Source organism: Amia ocellicauda, chromosome 5 (genome assembly GCF_036373705.1).
Source record: "Amia ocellicauda isolate fAmiCal2 chromosome 5, fAmiCal2.hap1, whole genome shotgun sequence".
NCBI classification, from domain to species: Eukaryota; Metazoa; Chordata; class Actinopteri; order Amiiformes; family Amiidae; genus Amia; species Amia ocellicauda.
In genome coordinates this window covers 33,071,506-33,093,097 of record NC_089854.1, presented here as the reverse complement: position 1 = coordinate 33,093,097, position 21,592 = coordinate 33,071,506, and the positions used below count along the sequence as shown (strand labels likewise).

At 41.6% G+C, this 21,592-nt stretch overlaps 1 protein-coding gene across 1 annotated transcript in view; it reads right to left on the bottom strand.

Moving 5' to 3' along the window:
- The window catches only part of pkd1b (polycystic kidney disease 1b), a 40,665-nt gene that overhangs the window by 2,896 nt on the left and 16,177 nt on the right, over positions 1 to 21,592 (bottom strand). Inside the window, exons 13-41 of the mRNA XM_066702967.1 lie at positions 20,534 to 20,671; positions 19,996 to 20,278; positions 16,350 to 16,578; positions 15,596 to 15,755; positions 14,763 to 14,897; positions 14,264 to 14,408; positions 13,262 to 13,828; positions 12,575 to 12,713; positions 12,035 to 12,284; positions 11,378 to 11,573; positions 10,196 to 10,363; positions 9,838 to 9,981; positions 9,391 to 9,601; positions 8,886 to 9,009; positions 8,293 to 8,442; positions 7,980 to 8,044; positions 7,356 to 7,555; positions 6,360 to 6,462; positions 5,755 to 5,921; positions 5,380 to 5,582; positions 5,010 to 5,204; positions 4,163 to 4,317; positions 3,824 to 3,936; positions 3,133 to 3,274; positions 2,734 to 2,859; positions 1,964 to 2,138; positions 975 to 1,262; positions 627 to 761; positions 39 to 353 (exon numbers count right to left, since the gene is read on the bottom strand). Of these exons, the coding sequence (XP_066559064.1) occupies positions 39 to 353; positions 627 to 761; positions 975 to 1,262; positions 1,964 to 2,138; positions 2,734 to 2,859; positions 3,133 to 3,274; positions 3,824 to 3,936; positions 4,163 to 4,317; positions 5,010 to 5,204; positions 5,380 to 5,582; positions 5,755 to 5,921; positions 6,360 to 6,462; positions 7,356 to 7,555; positions 7,980 to 8,044; positions 8,293 to 8,442; positions 8,886 to 9,009; positions 9,391 to 9,601; positions 9,838 to 9,981; positions 10,196 to 10,363; positions 11,378 to 11,573; positions 12,035 to 12,284; positions 12,575 to 12,713; positions 13,262 to 13,828; positions 14,264 to 14,408; positions 14,763 to 14,897; positions 15,596 to 15,755; positions 16,350 to 16,578; positions 19,996 to 20,278; positions 20,534 to 20,671 (5,421 nt within the window). The remainder of the gene's footprint in view (positions 1 to 38; positions 354 to 626; positions 762 to 974; positions 1,263 to 1,963; positions 2,139 to 2,733; positions 2,860 to 3,132; positions 3,275 to 3,823; positions 3,937 to 4,162; positions 4,318 to 5,009; positions 5,205 to 5,379; positions 5,583 to 5,754; positions 5,922 to 6,359; positions 6,463 to 7,355; positions 7,556 to 7,979; positions 8,045 to 8,292; positions 8,443 to 8,885; positions 9,010 to 9,390; positions 9,602 to 9,837; positions 9,982 to 10,195; positions 10,364 to 11,377; positions 11,574 to 12,034; positions 12,285 to 12,574; positions 12,714 to 13,261; positions 13,829 to 14,263; positions 14,409 to 14,762; positions 14,898 to 15,595; positions 15,756 to 16,349; positions 16,579 to 19,995; positions 20,279 to 20,533; positions 20,672 to 21,592) is intronic.

Here is a 21,592-nt window from a genome sequence, read left to right as displayed (position 1 = left end):
CTACTATGATATTTCAGTTTTGTACTGTATACACTTACCTCCTTGGGTTTGCTAATTCCCATCCACAGCTTAAACCTTTTGATGAAAAACTCCACCATCTCATAGTCTTGTGGCTCCATGGCAGGTCTGTACATCTCTGCCTGCACAGCCCTGTAGCTGTGGATCAGCACAGCCCCAAACAGCCGTGCCAGGATCCAGATCAGGCAACCCAGGAAGGTCAGCAGATACAGCTGGCCACAAACAGGGTACCTGTGAGACACCTGGCCCAGGCGAGCTTTGCCCAGCAGCACAGACACCAGAGAGAGACACGTCTGCCCAAACGTCCTGAACTCCTCCCCGGTACTGCAGAACAGCTAACAGCAGAGAGAATAACAAGAATAAGACCAGCAAACAGTCCCTTTAAAAATAGTTTTTTTTATTACTTTCCAGATTTTCTTTCAGTGTCTAAGTATCCTGGTTTCCTTCTCTCACCAGCTTAACATTTTTTTTTTACATATATTTTCTTTCTATGTTTTCTTTGTTAAAATATATGACCTTGGAATCTATACATTTTATTAAGGAATTCCCTACTAGTCAATGTAAGCCAATGAAACTTCTTTAGGTTGATGTGAAAGTGCTGCTTTTACCAGATAGCCGGTCTGGGCGAAGGCAAGCAGCAGCAGCAATAGGAGGAGGGCGGCACTGCACAGCTCCTGCCAAGCCAGCTGGAGTGTCTTCCCAAAGGCCGCCCAGCGCCGCACAAACCTCAGTTGCCGCACAGTCTGGGGGGGTGGGGATATGACAGAAGGTAAGAAAACATAGCCCTGACAATAATCAAAATCATAGTGTGAATAACCCATTAGCTAAACTTCAGTATAGACAATTGTATAACCCTTTCCTGTCTCAGTTTCCCAGTGACCTGGAGCCAAATTGTCCCCCTACCTACTCTGGAAAGGACAGGACAGGACAGGACAGGAGAGGACAGTATAGGGCACCTTGATGACCAGTATGGTGAGCAGTACAGCGGACAGCTGGGAGGAAGTCTGTGACAGCAGTGCCACAGTGTGGAAGCTGGTGAAAGTGTGGCGCTGGCTGCGATGGTGTCTGAGCCGGCTGCTGGAGAGGCTCAGGAAGGCTGAGTGCACGGCTGTGATTCCCAGAGACAACACGGCCACCAGGAGCTGCAGACAGCGCCAGCCCTGCTGCACATACAGCCTTCCCTCCCTGAGGATCGCCTGTAGCTCCGAGCCCAGGAAACACAGGCCAAACCCCAGCAAGAGCACCTGGAGGAAGAAGCAAAACACTGCTTCAGATTTACATAGCACAGGCCAGGTCATCTGAACAGCTGGAGGGATACAGAAACAACTCATATGCCTAAAATCTGGTGTGAACACAATGTAAAAAAAACTAAATAAAAACACTGTTTCCCAGGGGTTACGATGTATTTTCAAGTACAGTATGTGCTGCTGTCTACTGTTAAAACAATTCAGACAATTGTATATCAGCTATAATACAACTCCTCCTGAACAGTTTGTCTTGTTAAATGCATTTTAACAATAGCTACAGTTCAACTGCCTCACCCTAGTCTCTTCATTACATGTAAAATATTTAAAATGTCAGTTTTACCCTATTCCCTCAACATAACCTTAACCAAGCTGAATATGTTCACCCTTTTTCAATAATTTAAAGTCTCATTTGTCAGACAATTTGGATATCTGGATGAGTAAGATTTTTCAGACCCATTCCAAACTCCAATTGCAATTATTTTTGCCATTTACATTATAGGCTCTTCTGGAACTGAAATTGAATAGGAAACAGAATTACAAATGGAATTGGAATGGTATCATAAAAACTGTGCTCCATGGAGCCAATAAATTCAGTGTGTGAAGATGGAATTGGTGTGTATGTGTACCAAATTTAATTTCTTCACAGCAGTGCATTAATGTTTTAATGTGTTTGTGAAAACTGTTTCTCTTGTCCTTACCATCATAGCAATGTGCAGGTCGAGGCCTGAGGAAGAGGAGGGCAGGCACAGAGGCCATATACTGAGAGAGGTGGAGGCAAAGCCAGACTGGGGCCACTCCATCAAGGCAGTAACAACTAAAAACAGGCCCGTTTTTCTGTGGTACTGAGTGAACTCCACAGACACAGCCCTCGTCCTGGAGGTAAATAAGTATCAACATAAGAAAAAAAAAAAAAAAAAAATCTCAGCACCTCTTTTCACTAGAAAATGTTTTAATAGTACTATGCACTATACATGCATGAGAATTCTGCTCTACACCTATTGTACCCTGTTATTATAGGACTGAAGATGTGGTGCCGATATGGAAACAACTTCAAAGTGCTTCATGGCACACTTTAATGAAACCATTGTGGCCTGAAAAAACTGTCAGCACAGCTACAGACAAAATGTCTTCATTGAAAACGGAGATAACTCTGTTACAGATACAAAATAGTACAGAAGCAGTAGTCATGGACATTTTCAAATGTATCTTTCACCTGACCTAAAACTAAACAGTGAGTGTGTTAACTGCCTACATCCCTACATGCCTACAAGAGCTTGTAGAGGTGAGCCCAGTTGCTCAGCAACTAGAGGTTCCAGATTAGGAGAGGGGAAGGTTTCCTGAGCCTGTCCATATCAATTATGAACAAATAAAAATAAACCCAAACCCGAAAACACAATGTGAAGAGTCAGGTAAGCACACCTACAATGCTGTTAAACTTTCTCACAACAGCGTAATCAAGATCACTCACTGTGCGTCTATCCAGGAGGCATGAAACAGGTCAGACAGTAGACTCTGTGAGGACTGGCTGCTGTTCCCCAGCTCCACAGCCTCCACCTCACTGCCATGAACCCCCAGCCATCCAAAGTACTGCTGCCTGTGATGACCAGACATAACGATTATAGAGAATGGGGCAATCCTATATAGTTCCACATGAACATAGAATTCAAGAATATTGGGAGCTGAAATTAAATCATGTTATGTGGTAGGTGCAGAACATCTTATAATCATATACTTTCTTATATGATTTCACCTTTCTTATACATCCAAAGTGTACTGAAAAAAGCAGTGAAATAATTGTAAAATAACATGCAATAATAGTCAGCTGCTACTCTCTACCCTAAAAAAATACATAAATCTGAATTGTTACCATGGGAATTTGCTTGGAGTGTGGCGGGTGCTTGTGTTGCGGCCTGGGTGTCCCAGAACCCATTTGTATGGATCCCAAGAGGCGCCATGGACTGTAGGGCTCGGGGAATTATCCCAAGAAATCTGGATGGCATCCTTGTTGTCTGAGCCACCCAAGAGAAGAAAATGCAAAAGTTAAGAAAAAATAAAGAAGAACAAAAAACATTTTGGGTCAATTACAGTACAGAAAGCAAGGATTAAATTTAATTATTCCTTTATGCAAATTACAAATGAATAGATCCTGTGTTATACATGAGCACAAGACTAATAGCTCAGATCAGTGAATCTTGATTGTAAGGTTGCCAGAAATGTATCCCACTAAGCATTAGGATTAGACTTATTCATTATTATCATTATTATAGTCATTTAGCAGATGTCTTTATCCAAGAAACTAATATGGTGTCTCAAATGTTAACATACAATGTACTTGAAGATAAGAATGGTCTACTAGGGTAACAAGCTTGACTATGAGTATGTGAAATTGGTGAAAACAGGAAATATTAGACAAGAAGGTTAAATTACATACATATAGTCCAGTAGCTATGACGCAGGTCAAGAAATACCCCACCGTTTGCCTTTCATTTCAATTAACAGCTACAGTATATTGCTTCCAAAACCATGAATACGGTGCTTATATAATACATAGCCCTTACCTCCAGGAGAGAGAAGCCTTGTAAGCTGAGCCACACCAACCAGTCCAAGAGAAGGGTTGTGATAGAGATGAGGCACTAGAACCAGGTGTATCCACTTCCAGGCTTCAGTTGCCCTGCAGTGACAATCAGCACCACATGACAAGCGTACTTGCCACTCCTCAGGGCTCATTCATGGTTGTTTTTGTAAAGACTTTTAATTAGACAGGAGATTTTGAAAGCTTTTTCATCCCTTTAAATGATGTGCACAAGTTCCTTTTTCTCAAGCTCTACAGAAACTCTAGCTAATTTTCTAAAGCTGACTGAATGACAACAAACTAATACAGAATAAAAAGCACTTACCCTTTGAGAGTGCTGAAGTTCAGTCCCTCTCGAGGATTTGACACAAGTGAGTGCCTCACAGCAGAATGCAACATTCTACCATGATAGGCATGGATACGGTCTTGGTAGTTCACAACCAGTACGACCAACAGGAACACCATGTGGATAATGCAATTCTGTGGAGAGAGGGTGTGGGGAAGGTTTACTATTGGGACATTTTTTAATTATAATGTTTCCTTTAGAAGGAAACATATAATATTGTATGTATGTCAAAATGCATTGTTCCGTTATTTAAAGTTGACAATTCTACATCATTGACTTATTTGAAATCCAACTCCTTACTGTTATAGATCCTTCTTTCTCAACACAAATTAATACTACTACCACTGAACAATTTAATCCTCTCTCAGAATGCACCACATATCCGAACACATGAGGCTTTCATATTAATTTGTGCATTACACAAAATGATCCACAACATCATCAGGAAGTCAGTATTTGCTGGCTGATTTCTCCAATGAAGTGAGGTTTCACTGCTTTACTCTTTCTACTTTCAATAAAATATGCAATTACTACCAGTTCCTTCTGCATGAGAAACTAACCAGGTCACAGTGTGAAGATCCGAACTGGCTATTTTAGAATATAATGGGCTGGTTTCAAAGACCAAGAATTACAGTAGTCCTGAACTACCCAATTCTATTATGGGTAGGGTAATCCAAGGCTATTACCCAGTCTGGGTCTATGAAACCTGACAAACACATATTTTATATGATAACTGTACCGACACAATTCTTTCCCGTGGTATTTTTATTGTCATAAAAAACTGTGAAACCAGTATATCGCCCAACCCTGAAGGCAGGTAAGTTACCTTCATCAGGGAACGCAAAGCCCGGACTTTCCGTGCCTCTTCCTTGGCATGGAGTAGCCCATAGCCACATGGTGGACGAACCTTTCCCATCCTTTCCGTGGCCTTCTTAACCAGAGGCTCCTCCACCAGGGTGTCATGCTCATCAGGATCCACCGGCTTAACTACTAAAGCCAGAAAGAGGGCCTGTACAAGCACCTGGCAAAACAGCGACTGTTAGAGGCACCAGAGATTTCAGCCTTTCTGTCAAGGCAGGTTACAACATTGTTCTCTGTGAACCTGTGAGGCTGTTAACCATGCCATGTTCCCGAGGAAGAGGTTCTTGATGATTGGATACTACGGACAGAGGGGAGCAATGCTGTAATGGGCTTACCTTGGCAGGCTCCAGCAGGAGGACAGAGGTGAGGAAGGCTGAGAAGGCCGAGATAAGCCACATGAGGACCAAAGAATTGTGGAAGCTAGTGCCATAAAGCACAACCACCACTAAGCAGCCACACAGCACCAGCACAGCCAGCAAGTAGGTCACACTCTGCACCCAGGGTGGAAAGAGCCAGTCTGGTGGCCTGCGTGACATGCCTGACCAGGAAAGAGGCAGAAAAGTTATTCCCTATGCCGATATGTCCATGTTAAAGACCACCAGAGAAGAATAATGTGAAAAGTGGATTTATTCACTTTGTTTCTAGTCTGCAGTAAAGCTGGATGAATAATCTATGTATGGCCATAGAGAGTATACAGGTAAAAGACTCACCTATGCGGGTTGAGAACAAGGTACCCAAGGAAGCTGGTGATGGGCTGGGCATGAAACTGCTGGCAGAGGTGAAGCCTGAGATGGAAGAGCCGGTCTTGCGTAGCTGATCTTGATACGGCTTCCTCTCATCACTTAGGTCAGACCAGCCACTGCAGGAGCTCTCCAGGCTAGACCACAAGCAGAGGCAGTTGTGAGTGATGCTCTGAGGGGCAGCAGTTGGGAGCAGTGGTTAGGGCTCTGGAGAAACTAGAGTAATCCCTGGTAATCCCCAGACCCAAAGGACTGTTTCACTTAGCCCGGTTAAAGGCAATGAATCTTCTACAGCGCCCATTACAAAAGGTATTTATAACACTTACCTGGAACAAATCTATGTTGCCACATCACTCCATGTTCAATCCATTGCAATTTTCCCACAGCATTATCTGAATATTTTTCACACAATCACGGAGATAGATCACACACACATATTCAGGCCATTCTTATTTTACTGTACATGATAATCAAGACCAACCCTGGTCAAATGTCATCACCTCCCTATAAACCATCACATCCCATGGCAATGGCATTGCCTGTGTTTGAGTGCAGAAGCAGGGAAGAGCACTCACAGGTCAGACAGGTCGGTTTCGGGCCGGGGGGAGTAGCGGCCGCTGTCAGAGGAGGAGCTTCCTGCTGTATTGTCTGCAGCAATAGATTTAATCAGATCCTCCTCTGGAGAAAAACAGAAATAAATATTGTATTCCAGCCATACAGGACAGTCATTGGTGCAGAACAGCTAAAAGAAAAAATAAAATAAAAACTCTCATCACCTGACGAAGGTCTCTCTAAGGATTAGTAGGCTTGCTTTATTTCAATGGTGGTGTTGTTTTTTTTGTTTTTTTAAACAGCTGCCTATAAAAGTGCATTGCTTTCTTCAAACTCTGACACCTGTTAATTGCATGGGTAGTCTTGCTGGGTTGGTGAGTTTATTCATTAAATACGATTACCTTTCAAATAATTAGCTGTTTAGGTTTTGCCTGTATTAATCTGTGTAGGGGTCTTTCTATCACTTGCTGTTAAATTAGTACAGGGAGCTAAGATGTTTCTAAAAAACATATGTGTAACATATGTATAAATTAATACAAATTCAACCCACTGTGGTAGTGAGCTTTAGCAGGTGTGAAACAAATGGTAGATTATCAAGAGGTGAGATGTTTTCAATAGTGAATCTAAAAGGATGGCATTAAATGATGTTCAAACTTTCAGATTAAATAATCACAAGACTATATGTGAGATGCCAGAGGAAAGATCACTACCTATCAGTGAAATGTATGTGCTGATATTATAATTAAGTGTTATGAACAGCAGCATTGTGGAGTAGCAGTCAGGGCTCTGGACTGTGGAGCAGAAGGTCATGCGTTCAATCGCAGGTGGTGGACACTTTTGTTGTACTCTTGAGCAAGGTACTTTACTAGATTGCTCCAGTAAAAACACAGCTGTATAAATTGGTATTTGTATGTAAAAATAATCCTGGATATGGGGTTTAGCTAAGAAATATATAATAAATAATAACAAGTCCAGGTGTCAGTATTCCCCATTTCCTGGGTTTGTGAGGCTGGGCTCACCAGAGAGGGTGAGCTGGTTGTCAGGGTCACGCAGGGAGAAAGCGGGTGGGGCGGCTGGAGAGCTGCTGGGAGACTCGATGCTCAGCTGCAGCATCGCTTTCTTCCTCTTGAGGATGCGACTGCGGTTCAGGGAGGGCTCCAAGGACAGCAGGTCCGGGATGTCGAAGATACTGTCACACGAGGGCCAGCGGTTCACAAAACTGTGGAGATGGACCAATGTTTTTTTTCTTTCTGACTAGTTCACATAAGCCAATCTAGATCCACCCCTAGTACCTATAGCAACGTTTAATAATTTAAAGTCCAGATTATAATCAGAACAACATGGGTGATCTAAACATAACCTACATAGATACTTACAAGATGCATTCTCACATACTGCATCATATCCCTCCCCATTATTCCACACTTCCTTCCTTCCTTTACAGTCAAGGGTTACTAATGAAATTCAAACTTAAAATTAAAAAAATAAATCACGTTTCAGAATCCAAGATAAGTGGATAATTGAATATCCAAGATAATCCAGAAAATAAAATCGACATTTCTATCTGGATACTAACGCAGAATCCACACAATAAAATGATCTACGGACTAGTAGGTGTACCTCAAGGTGGACAGTGTACGTACCTGTCATACTCAAGTTTGGTTGGCTTGCCCAGGGCTGACTCCAGCTTCTTGCTTCCTAATGACACCTTTTGAAAATAAAAATATGCACATTATTAGTATTCAATGCTGTACAAACATCTATCCCCCAGGAGCACAAGCAAACTCCACACAGGCAGATATTCGTCAGTCTCCAATCTGGGTGAGGCAGCAGCACTAACCACAGCACTACCATGCCCACCTACTGTACAAACAGTGACTAGTAAAATCAGCTGCTGGCAACAAACTTAAAAGACACTGGGTCAGGCTTTTGAGGGTCCAGGTGAGTTACACTTACTGAGGACTCTGATACACCATCCAGTATAGAGTCAAGCCCCCCTGGGAGAGAGAGGAAGGACGAGCTGCCCAGGTCTGAGTGCTCCAGGTACACATCCATCTCCACTGTCTGCGGGACTGTCAGGGTGGGCTCTGGATCCTCCACTGTTGCCTGGGAGACAGCCAGGCACAGGGAGACATGTGAAGTCACACACCACAGGAGAGACAACAAGAAAATATCAAATGTTTAAGGATTAAGGTGCAAAGTCACTGGGACACCAAGACTTAAATTAAGCACAGTTGCTTAATTATGCCCCATGCACAGCAACAATAAATTCAACAAATAAATACTTTTTCAGAACTAATTTGTACTGTTTTTGCAAGATGTAGGACACTGAAGTCACTGAAGTCTGAACAAAAGGTTTACTAATAAAGCAAGTTTGGAAGTTAATGTGCAATTAGTCTCCCAGACGTAGTCTGAACAGCTGTTCACGTAAATATTGAAGAGATGATCAGTACTTCATGTTTGCTTCACATAAGAAACTGAGCACATCTGGTGGTGCTGGAGAAAGATAGAAAGAAGGGAGTAAGACATTAAAAGCCAAGGTTGGGTACCTTGCTGCGTGTCATTCGAAACAGGAAGGAGAAAAGCAGGTGGATGGGGAACACCAAGACAGCCACTGTCATCCCCACTGCGATGGTCTCACAATTCACCAGTAAACGGGCTGACACAGGACCACTGACGACACACAGGCAGAACGACTTATTATTATTCAGCAAAAAGCAAAACAAAACATACAGTCTTACGATTACTGAAGTCAGTCCAGTCACTTTTTCAATTAAGGCAGTTCTGCTTCTATGTGAGCTCTGGCTTATCCAGTTAATGCACTTACATCAGTGTGCCAGTAGATGTAAAACTTTAAAGGTGACAGAAAAGATGGGCACTTCCAATTACTTTGGACACACTTTGTTTACAAGAGAACAAAAACATCTGACATATTAAGCAGATGGGTATACAATATTCCCAATATAATTCTACCATTACAGTTCTACTATGAACACAATGATTCTGCTATACCAGTAAATACAGTATGTTGTACAACCCTAAGCCTACACTGACCCTGTGCTGCTGTTGCCCACAGCGCCATACCACACAGCACCTGCTGCCAGGTAAAGGTGCAGCAGCAGGGCGCAGCAGGTGACCCTCTGCGCACGGGTGAAGCGGCTCCGGGGAGGGCGGTCCCACACAGACACCCAGATGTGCCGGTCCAGGATCCCACGGGCCAGCTGGGAGCTGAAAATCCTAGGGAACTGGTGTAACTCCTGGGGACCTGCAGGACAAACCAGAGAAGCACTTCAGGAAATACTAATCAAGAGGCTCAGAAGCTCAGAAATGGCCACAACAAAACCAAACAGTTAATCTGGATATCTGGATGTTCTACCATTTTACAGTTCAACAGAAAATATTAAACTTACATTACTATCTTTTAACAGCATGTAACACAAATTGTATAAAACCTAATGTTCCTCTATAGCTGCTGTGTGAGATACAAGTCAATATTCTTACAAGCTGCCAGCACTTCCTTCTCCACCATGCCTTCATTCCTCTCGTTCTCAACAGAGAGCCAGTCCTCCACCAGGAACCTGTACATGCTGTCTGTCTGTTTATCCCACACAACGACATACTGCAAAAACCAGGATGGATCAAGCCCTAAAAACACAAACAAAAATAAAAATACTTTGATATTGCAAACTTATCCTCAGGATTTCAAAACAAAAGACAAGAGATGGACACACTCCTGATTTTCTGCTATGGGCAAACCGTGGGCCAATTGCCATCTCCATTGTAAACTATCATGGTTTACTTTGGCCATAGTGGGAAAAGAAGCCATCTCTTTTACATCATGCTTCAGTTCGTTACCTACCAGTGTTGTCGTGCCAAATGCGTATTTTCCAGATCTCTCCCAGGTTGGCGTCTGTCTCGATCTGGAACGTGTCCAGGCTGTTTCTCTGGAATGCCCCCTCCCTGTCGAGGTGCCGAGAGCCGCTCTTGTTCAGCCCATACAGGCTAATCCCAACATGGGCCGTTGTACCTGTTTAATAGGAACAATTCAGTAGCCTTGAACTCAGTTTCTTTCAAAGATATTTTGATCACCCTATGTTAAGAAGGTCTATATTGGTCTGTATGGACCTTTAATTGCTGGACTGAATGTAGATATGGACAGCAGGATAAATATCCTAATTTATTAGACAGATTCTAGGAAGAAAATCACAAAGTATTTGACAATTGACAACAAAGGTGTTTTGTTTTATCCTTTAGACATCTTTTTTAGCATTGTCTTATTGAAAAAAGTCATATGGCTCTCCTCTAGTATGAAGAGGAGTTTCCACAAGAGATTGCAAACTGTGTTTATTCATGTACAAGGATTTATTTAGACAAACATCATATTCCAGTCTGGAGCAAACGCTGCGTAAACAAACATGGCATTTATTTTTTAATAGTGAAATGGCAAAAATCTTTACTTACACCAAAGTTATTGGTTTAGAAATGTTTACCCTCTCTCTAGATATTACTGACAAATCTGTAAGTCAGAGCTCTGAGAAAGACCCTGACTAAAAGAGAGCCATCTCTTCAATAGATACCTACCCTCTAGTTGTGAACAGGTATGGAAAAGAGGTTACTTCTTTGTGGCCATATACAGAAAACCATAGGTCTTCTATGACATGTAGGTTACAGCACCTAAGGCCACATGCAAATGAATTTATAATATTGGCGTTAGGCACAATATACAGCCAAATATAGACTCTTTGTATATTCCCGGCCTGACATTTGGTCACAAAGGTGTGGAAAATATGTAATTCATAAAATATATATGTAAACAGTAAAGTAGAAGAAGGGATTATAACTTTTCCTGGAAATGTTTTCAGTTAAAAGGCAAAACCAATCAGGTTGAATTAATCTTTCATTGCTACAATGACAATCCTAGTCTCTCGCCCATTTTACAGTTACAGTATAACTAAAGGGAGGCACGGATCTAGCTCTGTGACTGTCCAGGTTTCTGAAGTGCCAGGAAAAAGCTGGTGGAACACCTCCAGCAGGCCCCCACCTGAGCCCCGGTTCCAGCCAGTCTTCAGCAAGACCCGATAGTGGTACCGCCCTGACTGGCCACACAGAGGGACAATGCCCACGCGGTTGATGTCGATGTCATCCAGCTTATGGGCGATGAGGACCGTGGCCAGGTAAATAATGAGGAGGATCACAGAGACAATCACCACCACCTGATTCTGAACTGGACCCTCACTCTGAAAATACAAGGGATTCCAAACAATTTACGATACAATATGTTATGTTACGATACGTTTACCACTTATCGTTTACCAATTTCAGAAAGACGCAAGAACGAATGATACAATGAATGGTACAAAACGAATAATTTGCTTTTGTTAACACTTGGATGCAATTGATGTGTCAATTCCACAATTCTGTGTTAACTTAGCAACTCTTTTAGTAAAAGAGACTTCTTTAGACTTAGATTTAGACTTCTTCAAAATGCAAGAGAATCTCTACTGTAATAATTATGCATTACCTCAAAATAAGTATATACTTATACTTAGGTATTTGGTTATTTTTATGCAATGTTTGAAAGATAATTATTTGAGGGTACACAAACAGCATTCAAAAATGTATAATCATGCTGCTTCATTTACCCAGTATTCCTGTAGTAGAGTAAAGCAGAATAAGGGTGAGTGCTTGTGGGACTCACCGGTGGGAGCAGGATGAGGGCGCTGTGGTGGACGAACAGGCTGGCCCCGAAAACGGTGAGGTGCTGGGTAAGGCAGTGCGCTGTCTCAGGGGTGCTGCCACTTAAGGGGCTCAACCCCTTGCTGCTCCAGGCCCGCTCCTCAGGGCTGAAGTACTGGCACAGGGAGCTGAACACACATACATGGGCTTGCACTGGCCCTTCTTCCACCAAACTGCTGACATTCACGTAGTACTCCTGAGATGCATTGCGTCTGTCCATAGAGAGAGGAATGGAAAAAACTCTGATATGTCAGATCTTTTGCCAGATAAATGCTAACTTTCCTTGTTTTAGTTGGAAGGCCAGACACATATGGAAAGAGGAAGAAACTCAGAGGCCAGATTTCTCTGTGCAGGTGAACCAAGAATGCAAAAGCCTCATAAAGTTGAATGTATCCTTTTGTTTTTTTCATAATATATGTTTACTGTCCTGCAACTGGAACTAAACTAATGTAAATTATGTGTCTGCCACAAGTGTGAAAGGAGATGCATCTCTGTTACTCACAGTGGTGAGAGGAAAATGTTTTCTTCCACAAAGCTCCTGTCTGAGCTGCAGGAGAGGCAGAGCTCTTTCACGAGCAGGTGCTGGAGATGGGAAGGAGCTGGGCGGTCATCAACAAAGATCCTCACCCAGCCATTCCTCCCTGCACTCAAACATGTACAGATAATGGTACAAATCATTTGGTAGAAATGAGACAAATCTAGCTCTTTGCTGGTGCACAAAAGGTAGCACGTTCTTCATTTTAATTAATTATTTTTTATTTATTTTTATTTGTGACTGGCTATGACGAAAATTCAAAACGTAAATAGAAAAATAAAGAGATCAAAAATATCTATAACAAGAGAGAAAATCTCCTCAAGGATTTGTGAATGGTTACCATGTACCTGTACAGGACAAACTAAAATGCCTGGCTACAACTGTGTTTGTTCAGTATATATCTGGAATATTATTATTCTATATTGTTTTTTGTATACAATTAATTCATTTATAATCCATTTTATTCTCACTTTTCTTGTTTTATTCTCATATTTACTAACTTAATTGTAGTTTACAGTGTTGTTTGCATTTGTACATGTAAAGCACTTTGAAGCATTGCCCTGTAAAGGGTGCTATACTAAATAGACTGATTGATCCATTGACTTTGGAAACCATTACTCAAATTTAAATTGCAATCCCAGTCAAGTTCCCTACCTGCAGGCAGAGTGAAGTTAAAGTAGAGGAACAGACCAGCCTTTGGGTCACTCTCTGTGGTTTTCACAGTGAAATTGACAGAGCCCTGTGGAGGGATGGTGATGGCTTTGGTCCTAATCTCTTGTCTCTTGTGATTTCTCAGCATGACCCGGATGGCATCCTTGTCGGGGAGGTCGGAGATTGGGATAGGCAGCCCTTCTGGGGTGGTGAACTCCATGGCGGCCAGGCTGGTGGAGATGGGCGGACTGGCGCTGTAGGGGTTGATCTCCATCTCCATGAGGATCTGGACCACCTCCTTCTCCTCTCGCAACCGGCTGCTCAGCCCATTGGGGATGTAAAACTGGCAGCGGGGGGAGGGCTTGGTGCAAAGCAAGTTGGTGGAGCTCACCCGGTGGCCCATGACTTGGATCGCGGAGGCTGTCAGCTTCAGCGCTGCCTCGCTGGGAACCCTTGAGCGCATCAGAGAGCGCATCAGGTCGCCAACCAGACTGAATACAGAGGCTGTGACCACAGGGCTCCCGATGCTCAACCAGGTGCTGTTGTGATCAACGGCAGCCATGGAGCCACCTGCAAGGAAAGGAAGCTTATCTGTCTATATCACCAATTTCTTTAGCTTGTGGCTGATGAGAGAGGCTGGTGTCATATATACAGCAGTCCTCGCATGGACACTAGGTCACATTCCGGGAAAAGTAGAAATCTGTTTTTCATAGAAACAATGTTGTAATAAGGGGTAACATTCCTGGCCAACGGCCTGATAACCAAATTTTTTATAGGATTTAATAAACAATGTAATATATGAATATAGGTACAGCATATGCATTTAAAAGCATACATAACCTTCACAAAGAATGTCTGCCCAACCCAGTGCATTAGGTTATTAATGGTTACCTAGTATACATTACAGGGGCCTGTTAATTCCCCCTATAATGCCCTTCTTTCTGTCAAAAGAAAATAAATAAACAAATATAACATGATATGAGCGTTCCTTCCTCCATACTGTACCCAGTATTTGTAGAATGTCAGTGCCAATGGAAAGAGGAGTATCATCTCCTAACCCAGTTTTGTCCTTGATCAGAGCAATCATCCTCCTGCTGGTGTCAAGAACCTTTTGCTGACACTCAGCACAAGCAAATTCCCTGGGAACAGCCTACAGAGAGGATTGATGGGGGCAGAAGACAAAAAAGCAAACAATTAAAGAGAAAATATAATCTCTAATTATTTCACCAAGTGTGGGACAGGCATTGAAATTGGCAGTAAGTTATAAGAGGGAGGGGGAATAGAAAGACAAAACTATCCAATGGTACAACAAGTTCCTGTTTGTCCACAATAAAGGGCAGTTTTTTAAAACTTGCTTGAACAGTGGTCAAATCCCAATACAAAAAGGTGCAGAATGAATTAGTCTTGTGTTCGTTAGGATCGAGCTTGAACATAGTGGTGTATATAAATTGGAAGTAATTTACAGCTACGCCTAAGCAGGCTCTCCAAAAGATTTTAACCTCACCACACACTGTGCCAGGGCAGAGCTGATCTGGGCCACGTCATCCATGCTGTTGATATTGAGGGAGGTGAGCAAGTTTGTGATGTTGCTGCGGACTGCGATCCTGGCCTCCAGTTCCTGCTCATTAACATCTGGAATCTGGAAAGACAGCATCAAAACATGGCAGGGCCATTTAAGTAAGACGTAAAGGTAACAAACTCAAATGGTTTTCCACACTGAACTGTTGCTAGTGAAGGATTTTAGGTTTTCGTTTATGGTTTTTGTGGCCGTATCCAATAAGTAAAATCCCATATGCTGTAGATTTCTTAAAACAATGGAAACATTTCAGCAAGTTAAGCAAACCTGTCAGCTGAAATTAAGAGACCACTGCAAAATTATCAGTTTCTCTGGTTTTACTATTTATAAGTATATTTTTGGGTAAAATTAACATTTTTGTTTTATTCTATAAACTACTGACAACATTTATCCCAAATTCAAAATAAAAATATGAATGGAATGGAATGGCTGCCATACATGTAGAGATGCTGATTTAAGAAAAAATTGCAGTGGTCTCTTAATTTTTTCCAGAGCTCTATATATTGTGAGTTATCTTTAAAATCGAGGATACTACCCAAAGGGGGAGGGGCCTACAGATTGTATTCTCTATCCAGGGTAGCATTCGCAACCTATCATTTTAAAAGCAATGAACCATTCCAAAAAAACAAAAAAACATTGACAATCAGAATGTTTTCATTTTTTTGTTTTAAAGTAAATCAGAATTGAAATGTAATGTAGACTTAAAATCACATTACATCATTAGTCTGCATGTGGGCCTGGTTTATATGGTGAAAACTCACCTGGTTCAGCATGCTGGTCAGAGCAAGGGAATATGGTATAACTTCCTGTGGGTTGGCTTGTTGAACAACACTCCACAGTTCTGATTGACTCTTGTTCTTCAGCCACTGTATAACACCCTGACCTTCAGCAGGAAGGGAGGGCAAGAGCACCGTCAGGGTCCTAAAACAGAACAATGAACTTCATCAGCTAAATGTGGAAAGCATATTATTAATATTAAGTTAATTAGCAGATATCTTTAGGCAACTTATACAGTTTAACAGATACTAACAGATCATGTTCTGCATATATACAATATTACATATTTAACAACATTACCATATCTACATATATAGATACTGGTATAATAGAATAATATATATAATAGAATAGAATATGGAATAAGACATTATTGGAATGGTTTGCAGCAATATCCTGGAGGCACTACTGTGTACTGTAGTTCTAATGCTCCCATAGAGTCACTAAATGTATTTACACAGAATGTTTGTGAAATCATACAAATCAAATGCAATACTGGATGTATTTAAAAACAAGGGGGGAATAACACTATGACAACACGAAAACAATGAAAATAAGAATTTAGATCTGAGGATTGAAGGAGTGTTTTTGTTTTCGGAAGGTTCCCCCCAGAAATGACCAATACATATCCAAGCAGAAAAGTTACCTGATCTGATCAGTAACTGTGCTATAGTGAACTGGTTAATTTCTCTGCTACCCCTTTTCAGCCACTCTGTCAATCATTAACTGATGACTCACCTGTTGAGTGCAATCACTTTGGCCCCTAGCGAGTCCTCCACCTGAATCAGCACATTTACGGTAGGTAGATCACCTGCTCTGATGGTGCCCAGGGGTACCAGTGTGCCGAAGTTCGACTTGGTACCCCTGTATAGGGTGAAAAGGTTACAGGACTGGCATCCCCTCTGACACATCTCCACTTGCATCATGTAGATCAGTTGTGTCAGATCTCTCTCTTCATCAATCCAGCCTGCAAACAAAGATCCAAAAACATTCCAGCTCTTCTACCCTGTTTGGGTTCCTTGTTTTCAAAATATTTGTTTTGCATTAAAATAACATCAAATTGATCAGAAATACAGTGTAGACATAGTTAATCTTATAAATGACTACTGTAGCTGGAAATGGCTGATTTGTAATGGAATATCTACATAGGCGTACAGAGGCCCATTATCAGCTACCACAGTCCTGTGGTCCAATGGCACGTTGTGTTTGCTAATCCAAGTTTATCATTTTAAAAGGCTAATTGATCATTAGAAAACCCTTTTGTAATTATGTTAGTACAGCTGAAAACTGTTGTGCTGATTAAAGCAGCAATACAACTGGCCTTCTTTAGACTAGTTGAGTATCTGGAGCATCAGCAATTGTGGGTTCGATTATAGGCTCAAAATGGCCAGAAACAAAGAACTTTCTTCTGAAACTCGTCAGTCTATTCTTGTTCTGAGAAATGAAGGCTATTCCATGCAAGAAATTGTCAATAAACTGAAGATCACGTACAACGCTGTGTACTACTCCCTTCACAGAACAGTGCAAACTGGCTCTAACCAGAATAGGAAGAGGAGTGGGAGGCCCCAGTGCACAACTGAGCAAGAGGACAAATACATTAGAGTGTCTAGTTTGAGAAACAGACGCCTCACAGGTCCTCAACTGGCAGCTCCATTAAATAGTCCCCGCAAAACACCAGTCTCAACGTCAACAGTGAAGAGGCGACACCGGGATGCTGTCCTTCTAGACAGAGTTGCAAAGAAAAAGCCATATCTCAGACTGGCGAATACAAAAAAAAGATTAAGATGGGCAAAAGAACGCAGACACAGGACAGAGATTCGAAAAAAGTGTTATGGCAGACGAATCTAAGTTTGAGGTGTTCAGATCACAAAGAAGAACATTCATGAGACCAAATGAAAAGATGCTGGAGGAGTGCTCGATGCCATGTGTCATGGTGGAGGCAATATGATGGTCTGGGGGTGCTTTGGTGCTGGTAAAGTGGGAGATTTGTACAGGGAAAAAGGGATCTTGAAGAACAAAGGCTATCACTCCATTTTGCAACGCCATGCCAAACCCTGTGGACGGCGCTTGATTGGAGCTAATTTCCCCCTACAACAGGACAATGACCCAAAGCACAACTCCAAACTATGCAAGAACTATTTAGGGAAGAAGCAGTCTGCTGGTATTCTGTCTATAATGGAGTGGCCAGCATAGTCTCAACCCCATTGAGCTGTTGTGGGAGCAGCTTGACCGTATGGTACATAAGAAGTGCCCATCAAGCCTATCCAACTTGTGGGAGATGCTTCAGGAAGCATGGGGTGAAATCTCTTCAGATTACAAATTGACAACTAGAATGCCAAAGGTCTGCAAGGCTGTAATAGCTGCAAATGGAATATTCTTTGATGAAAGCAGTTTTAAATTAAAAATCATTATTTCTAACTTGGTAAAGACTATATTTCCTATTCAAACTCATTTAATGTATGTTTTCATGGAAAACAAGGACATTTCTAAATGGCCCCAAACTTTTCAACGGTAGTGTATATACAGACGTGCTTAAATTTGTTGGTACCCTTACAGCTCATTGAAATAATGCTTCATTCCTCCTGAAAAGTGATTAAATTAAAAGCTATTGCATCATGTATACTTGCATGCCTTTGGTATGTCATAGAATAAAGCAAAGAAGCTGTGAAAAGAGATGAATTATTGCTAATTCTATAAAGATATTCTAAAATGGCCTGGACACATTTGTTGGTACCCCTTAGAAAAGATAATAAATAATTGGATTACACTGATATTCCAAACTAATTAATTTCTTTAATTAGTATCACACATATCTCCAATCTTGTAATCAGTCATTCAGCCTATTTAAATAGAGGAAAGTAGTCACTATGCCGTTTGGTATCATTGTATGCACCACACTGAACATGGACCAGAGAAAGCAAAGGAGAGACTTGTCTGAGGAGATCAGAAAGAAAATAATAGACAAGTATAGTAAAGGTAAAGGCTACAAGACCATCTCCAAGCAGCTTGATGTTCCTGTGACAACAATTGCAAATATTATTAAGAAGTTGAAGGTCCATGGAACTGTAGCCAACCTCCCTGGGCACGGCTGCAAGAGGAAACTCGACCCCAGATTGAACAGAAGGATAGTGCAAATGGCAGAAAAAGAACCAAGGATAACTGCCAAAGAGATACAAACTGAACTCCAAGGTAAAGGTAGATCAGTTTCTGATCGCACCATCCGTCGCTTTTTGAGCGAAAGTGGCCTCCATGGAAGAAGACCCAGGAGGACTCCACTTTTGAATGAAAACATAAAAAAGCCAGACTGGAATTTACTAAAATGCATATTGACAAAATTGGAGCTTTTTGACAAGTCACATCAGCTCTGTTTGCAGACGAAGCTTTCAAAGAAAAGAACACCATACCTACAGTGAAACATGGAGGAGGCTTGGTTATGTTTTGGGGCTGCTTTGCTGCGCCTGACACAGGGTACCTTGAATCTGTGCAGGGCACAATGGAATCTCAAGACTATCAAGGCACTCTGGAGTGAAACGTACTGCCCAGTGTCAGAAAGCTTGGTCTCAGTCGCAGGTCATGGGTCCTCCAACAGGATAATGACCAAAACACACAGCTAAAAGCACCCAAGAATAGTCCTGATCTGAATCCTATCGAACATCTATGGAAAGAGCTGAAACTTGAAGTCTGGAGAAGCACCTATCAAACCTGAGACAGCTGGAGCAGTTTGCTCAGGAATAGTGGGTCAAACTACCTGTTAACAGGTGCAGAAGTCTCACTGAGAGCTACAGAAAACGTTTGATTGCAGTGATTGCCTCTAAAGGCAAAAAAATATTAGGTTGAGAGTCCCATCATTTTTGTCCATGCCATTTTATTTTTTTAATTATTTACAATATTATGTAGAAAACAAAATCAAAAGCAAAGTCTTTTTTCTATTAAATATGGAATAAACAATGGTGGATGCCCATTACTTTTGTCAGTTTCAAGTTATTTCTTTGTTTTTTGTGAAGGGGTACCAATACATTTGAGCATGTCTGTACATATTTATAAATAAATATATATTATAATAAAAAACACTCTCTGTATAGCCCTTTGTAACATCTAAAATTATCTGTTCACCTATCATTAAAGAAGCCATGATGATAAATCTTCACATGTAGATACCCCTTTCAGTGTTCAATATTAAGCAGAAAATGAAGGACTTATGTAGGTTCCTGTTGTGTTTCAGCTTTGTTAAGCAGATTTAAATTTGTTGGACTTGCCATGTGGATGTAACTCAAATCTGAGGTTTTCAGCTGTGGGAACCTGGATTTCATTACACTTTGATTAACGAATCCATTAAATACGGGTGTGAGTTTACGAAAATATAAAAAGAGGAGGGCCTCTATACCTGAACACTGGTAGGTCACAATAGTCTCCAAAAGATAGATGGTTCTGTTGGGGTTCAGTGTGCAGGCTCCCCCGCTGGGGGGGTAGTTGGGCACCAGTGTGACACTAGCAGAACCCCAGCTGTGGCTAGCAGGGTGCGTTATACTAAGGGTGAAGGTGTAGTGCACTCCGTCCTGCAGGACCCCTTTCCTGACTACGAGGTCTGGAGAGGTGTCCCCTGTGGTAGTTGTCACCTCATTCAATTCCAGCAGCTCACCATTCGACCCGATTGCCTTCCACTCATACTGAGAACAGAAGAACAGCAGGGCAGTCTATGAGAAACTAAATACAATACATATTTATCTCAGTTTAACTGAACACTGATGAGATTTTACTGATGAGGGAAAAGACCTTTTATTTGCAAGTGCAGTACTCAACAGTGATTATTCATGGCCTGTCCCTTTGTAGTTTTCGCATGATGATATCTGTGGCCAATAAGTGATCCTTACAAAACGATAATAAAAATAATAGAACGTGACACATTCTGGGGGATAACTCACGAGCACTGTGCTGCTGCAGGCCTCACATTTTCCAGACAGTGTGACGTGGAGACTGTGACTGACGCTATGAGTAGATAATGCACTGCAGGAGTAGCACTCAATATTCACTGGCAGGATCTTTCCACCCTTCACAGTAATCTAAGGATGACAAGAGACAGAGTTACAAAATCTAGGCATGTCCCTTCCACTTTTTGAAATGCATCCAATCATCTCCCCACACTTTATGATATATGGGATCATTCAAAGACATTATTTATGAGGTGTACGGGTGAAATCGTCCCCACCACTCCTTGACATGTCCCTCCCAGCTGAAGAAGCCTGCAGTAGTCCCCCCGACAACTCCCTCGCTCAGCAGATGTGAGTGGTACCCCCCTCCCACACACACACACATACACACTCAACTCGGCAGCACTCCCACCACTACCATCAGACTCACAATCAATACCCCACCACTTCTGACTTCTGAAATGAAAGTTTCTGTAGCCTGTAGCTTCCCAGTGCGATCTGCAGGGTCATCAGTGAGAGCCGCATGAGTCCTTCCCAAAATCTTAGAGCTCTTTGGCCAGTTACAAAAATAAAATATTGTTGTCATGTTTTCAACTTTATTTTTTTTGTTTACAATATATTTTATTTTGAATTAGTTACTTATGGTGCTAACTTGAACACATAGAGCAGGGGTGGGGAACCTTTTTCCTATCAAGGGCCATTTGACTGTTCACAAATGTATTCACAGGCCACAACCTTAATTAATACACCTAAATCAAAACATTAATAAACATGAAACTTACATTCTAATGCAAGAACAAATCACTTTTTTCTAAATGTACACACTGCATGCAGTCAAAACATGAATAACTATATAGCCTACAATAAGCAAAAAGCTCAAAAACAGCACACAATAAGATAATAAGATAAACAAGTGTAAACGTAAATATTGCAATAATGCTCAAAAGCAATATTTTATAGTTCAAAAATAACTATTGCATTTATCAAAACATAATTATACATTAAAGTAAACATTTTCAACACTGGGTAAACTTTGTTTTCAACATGCAAAGC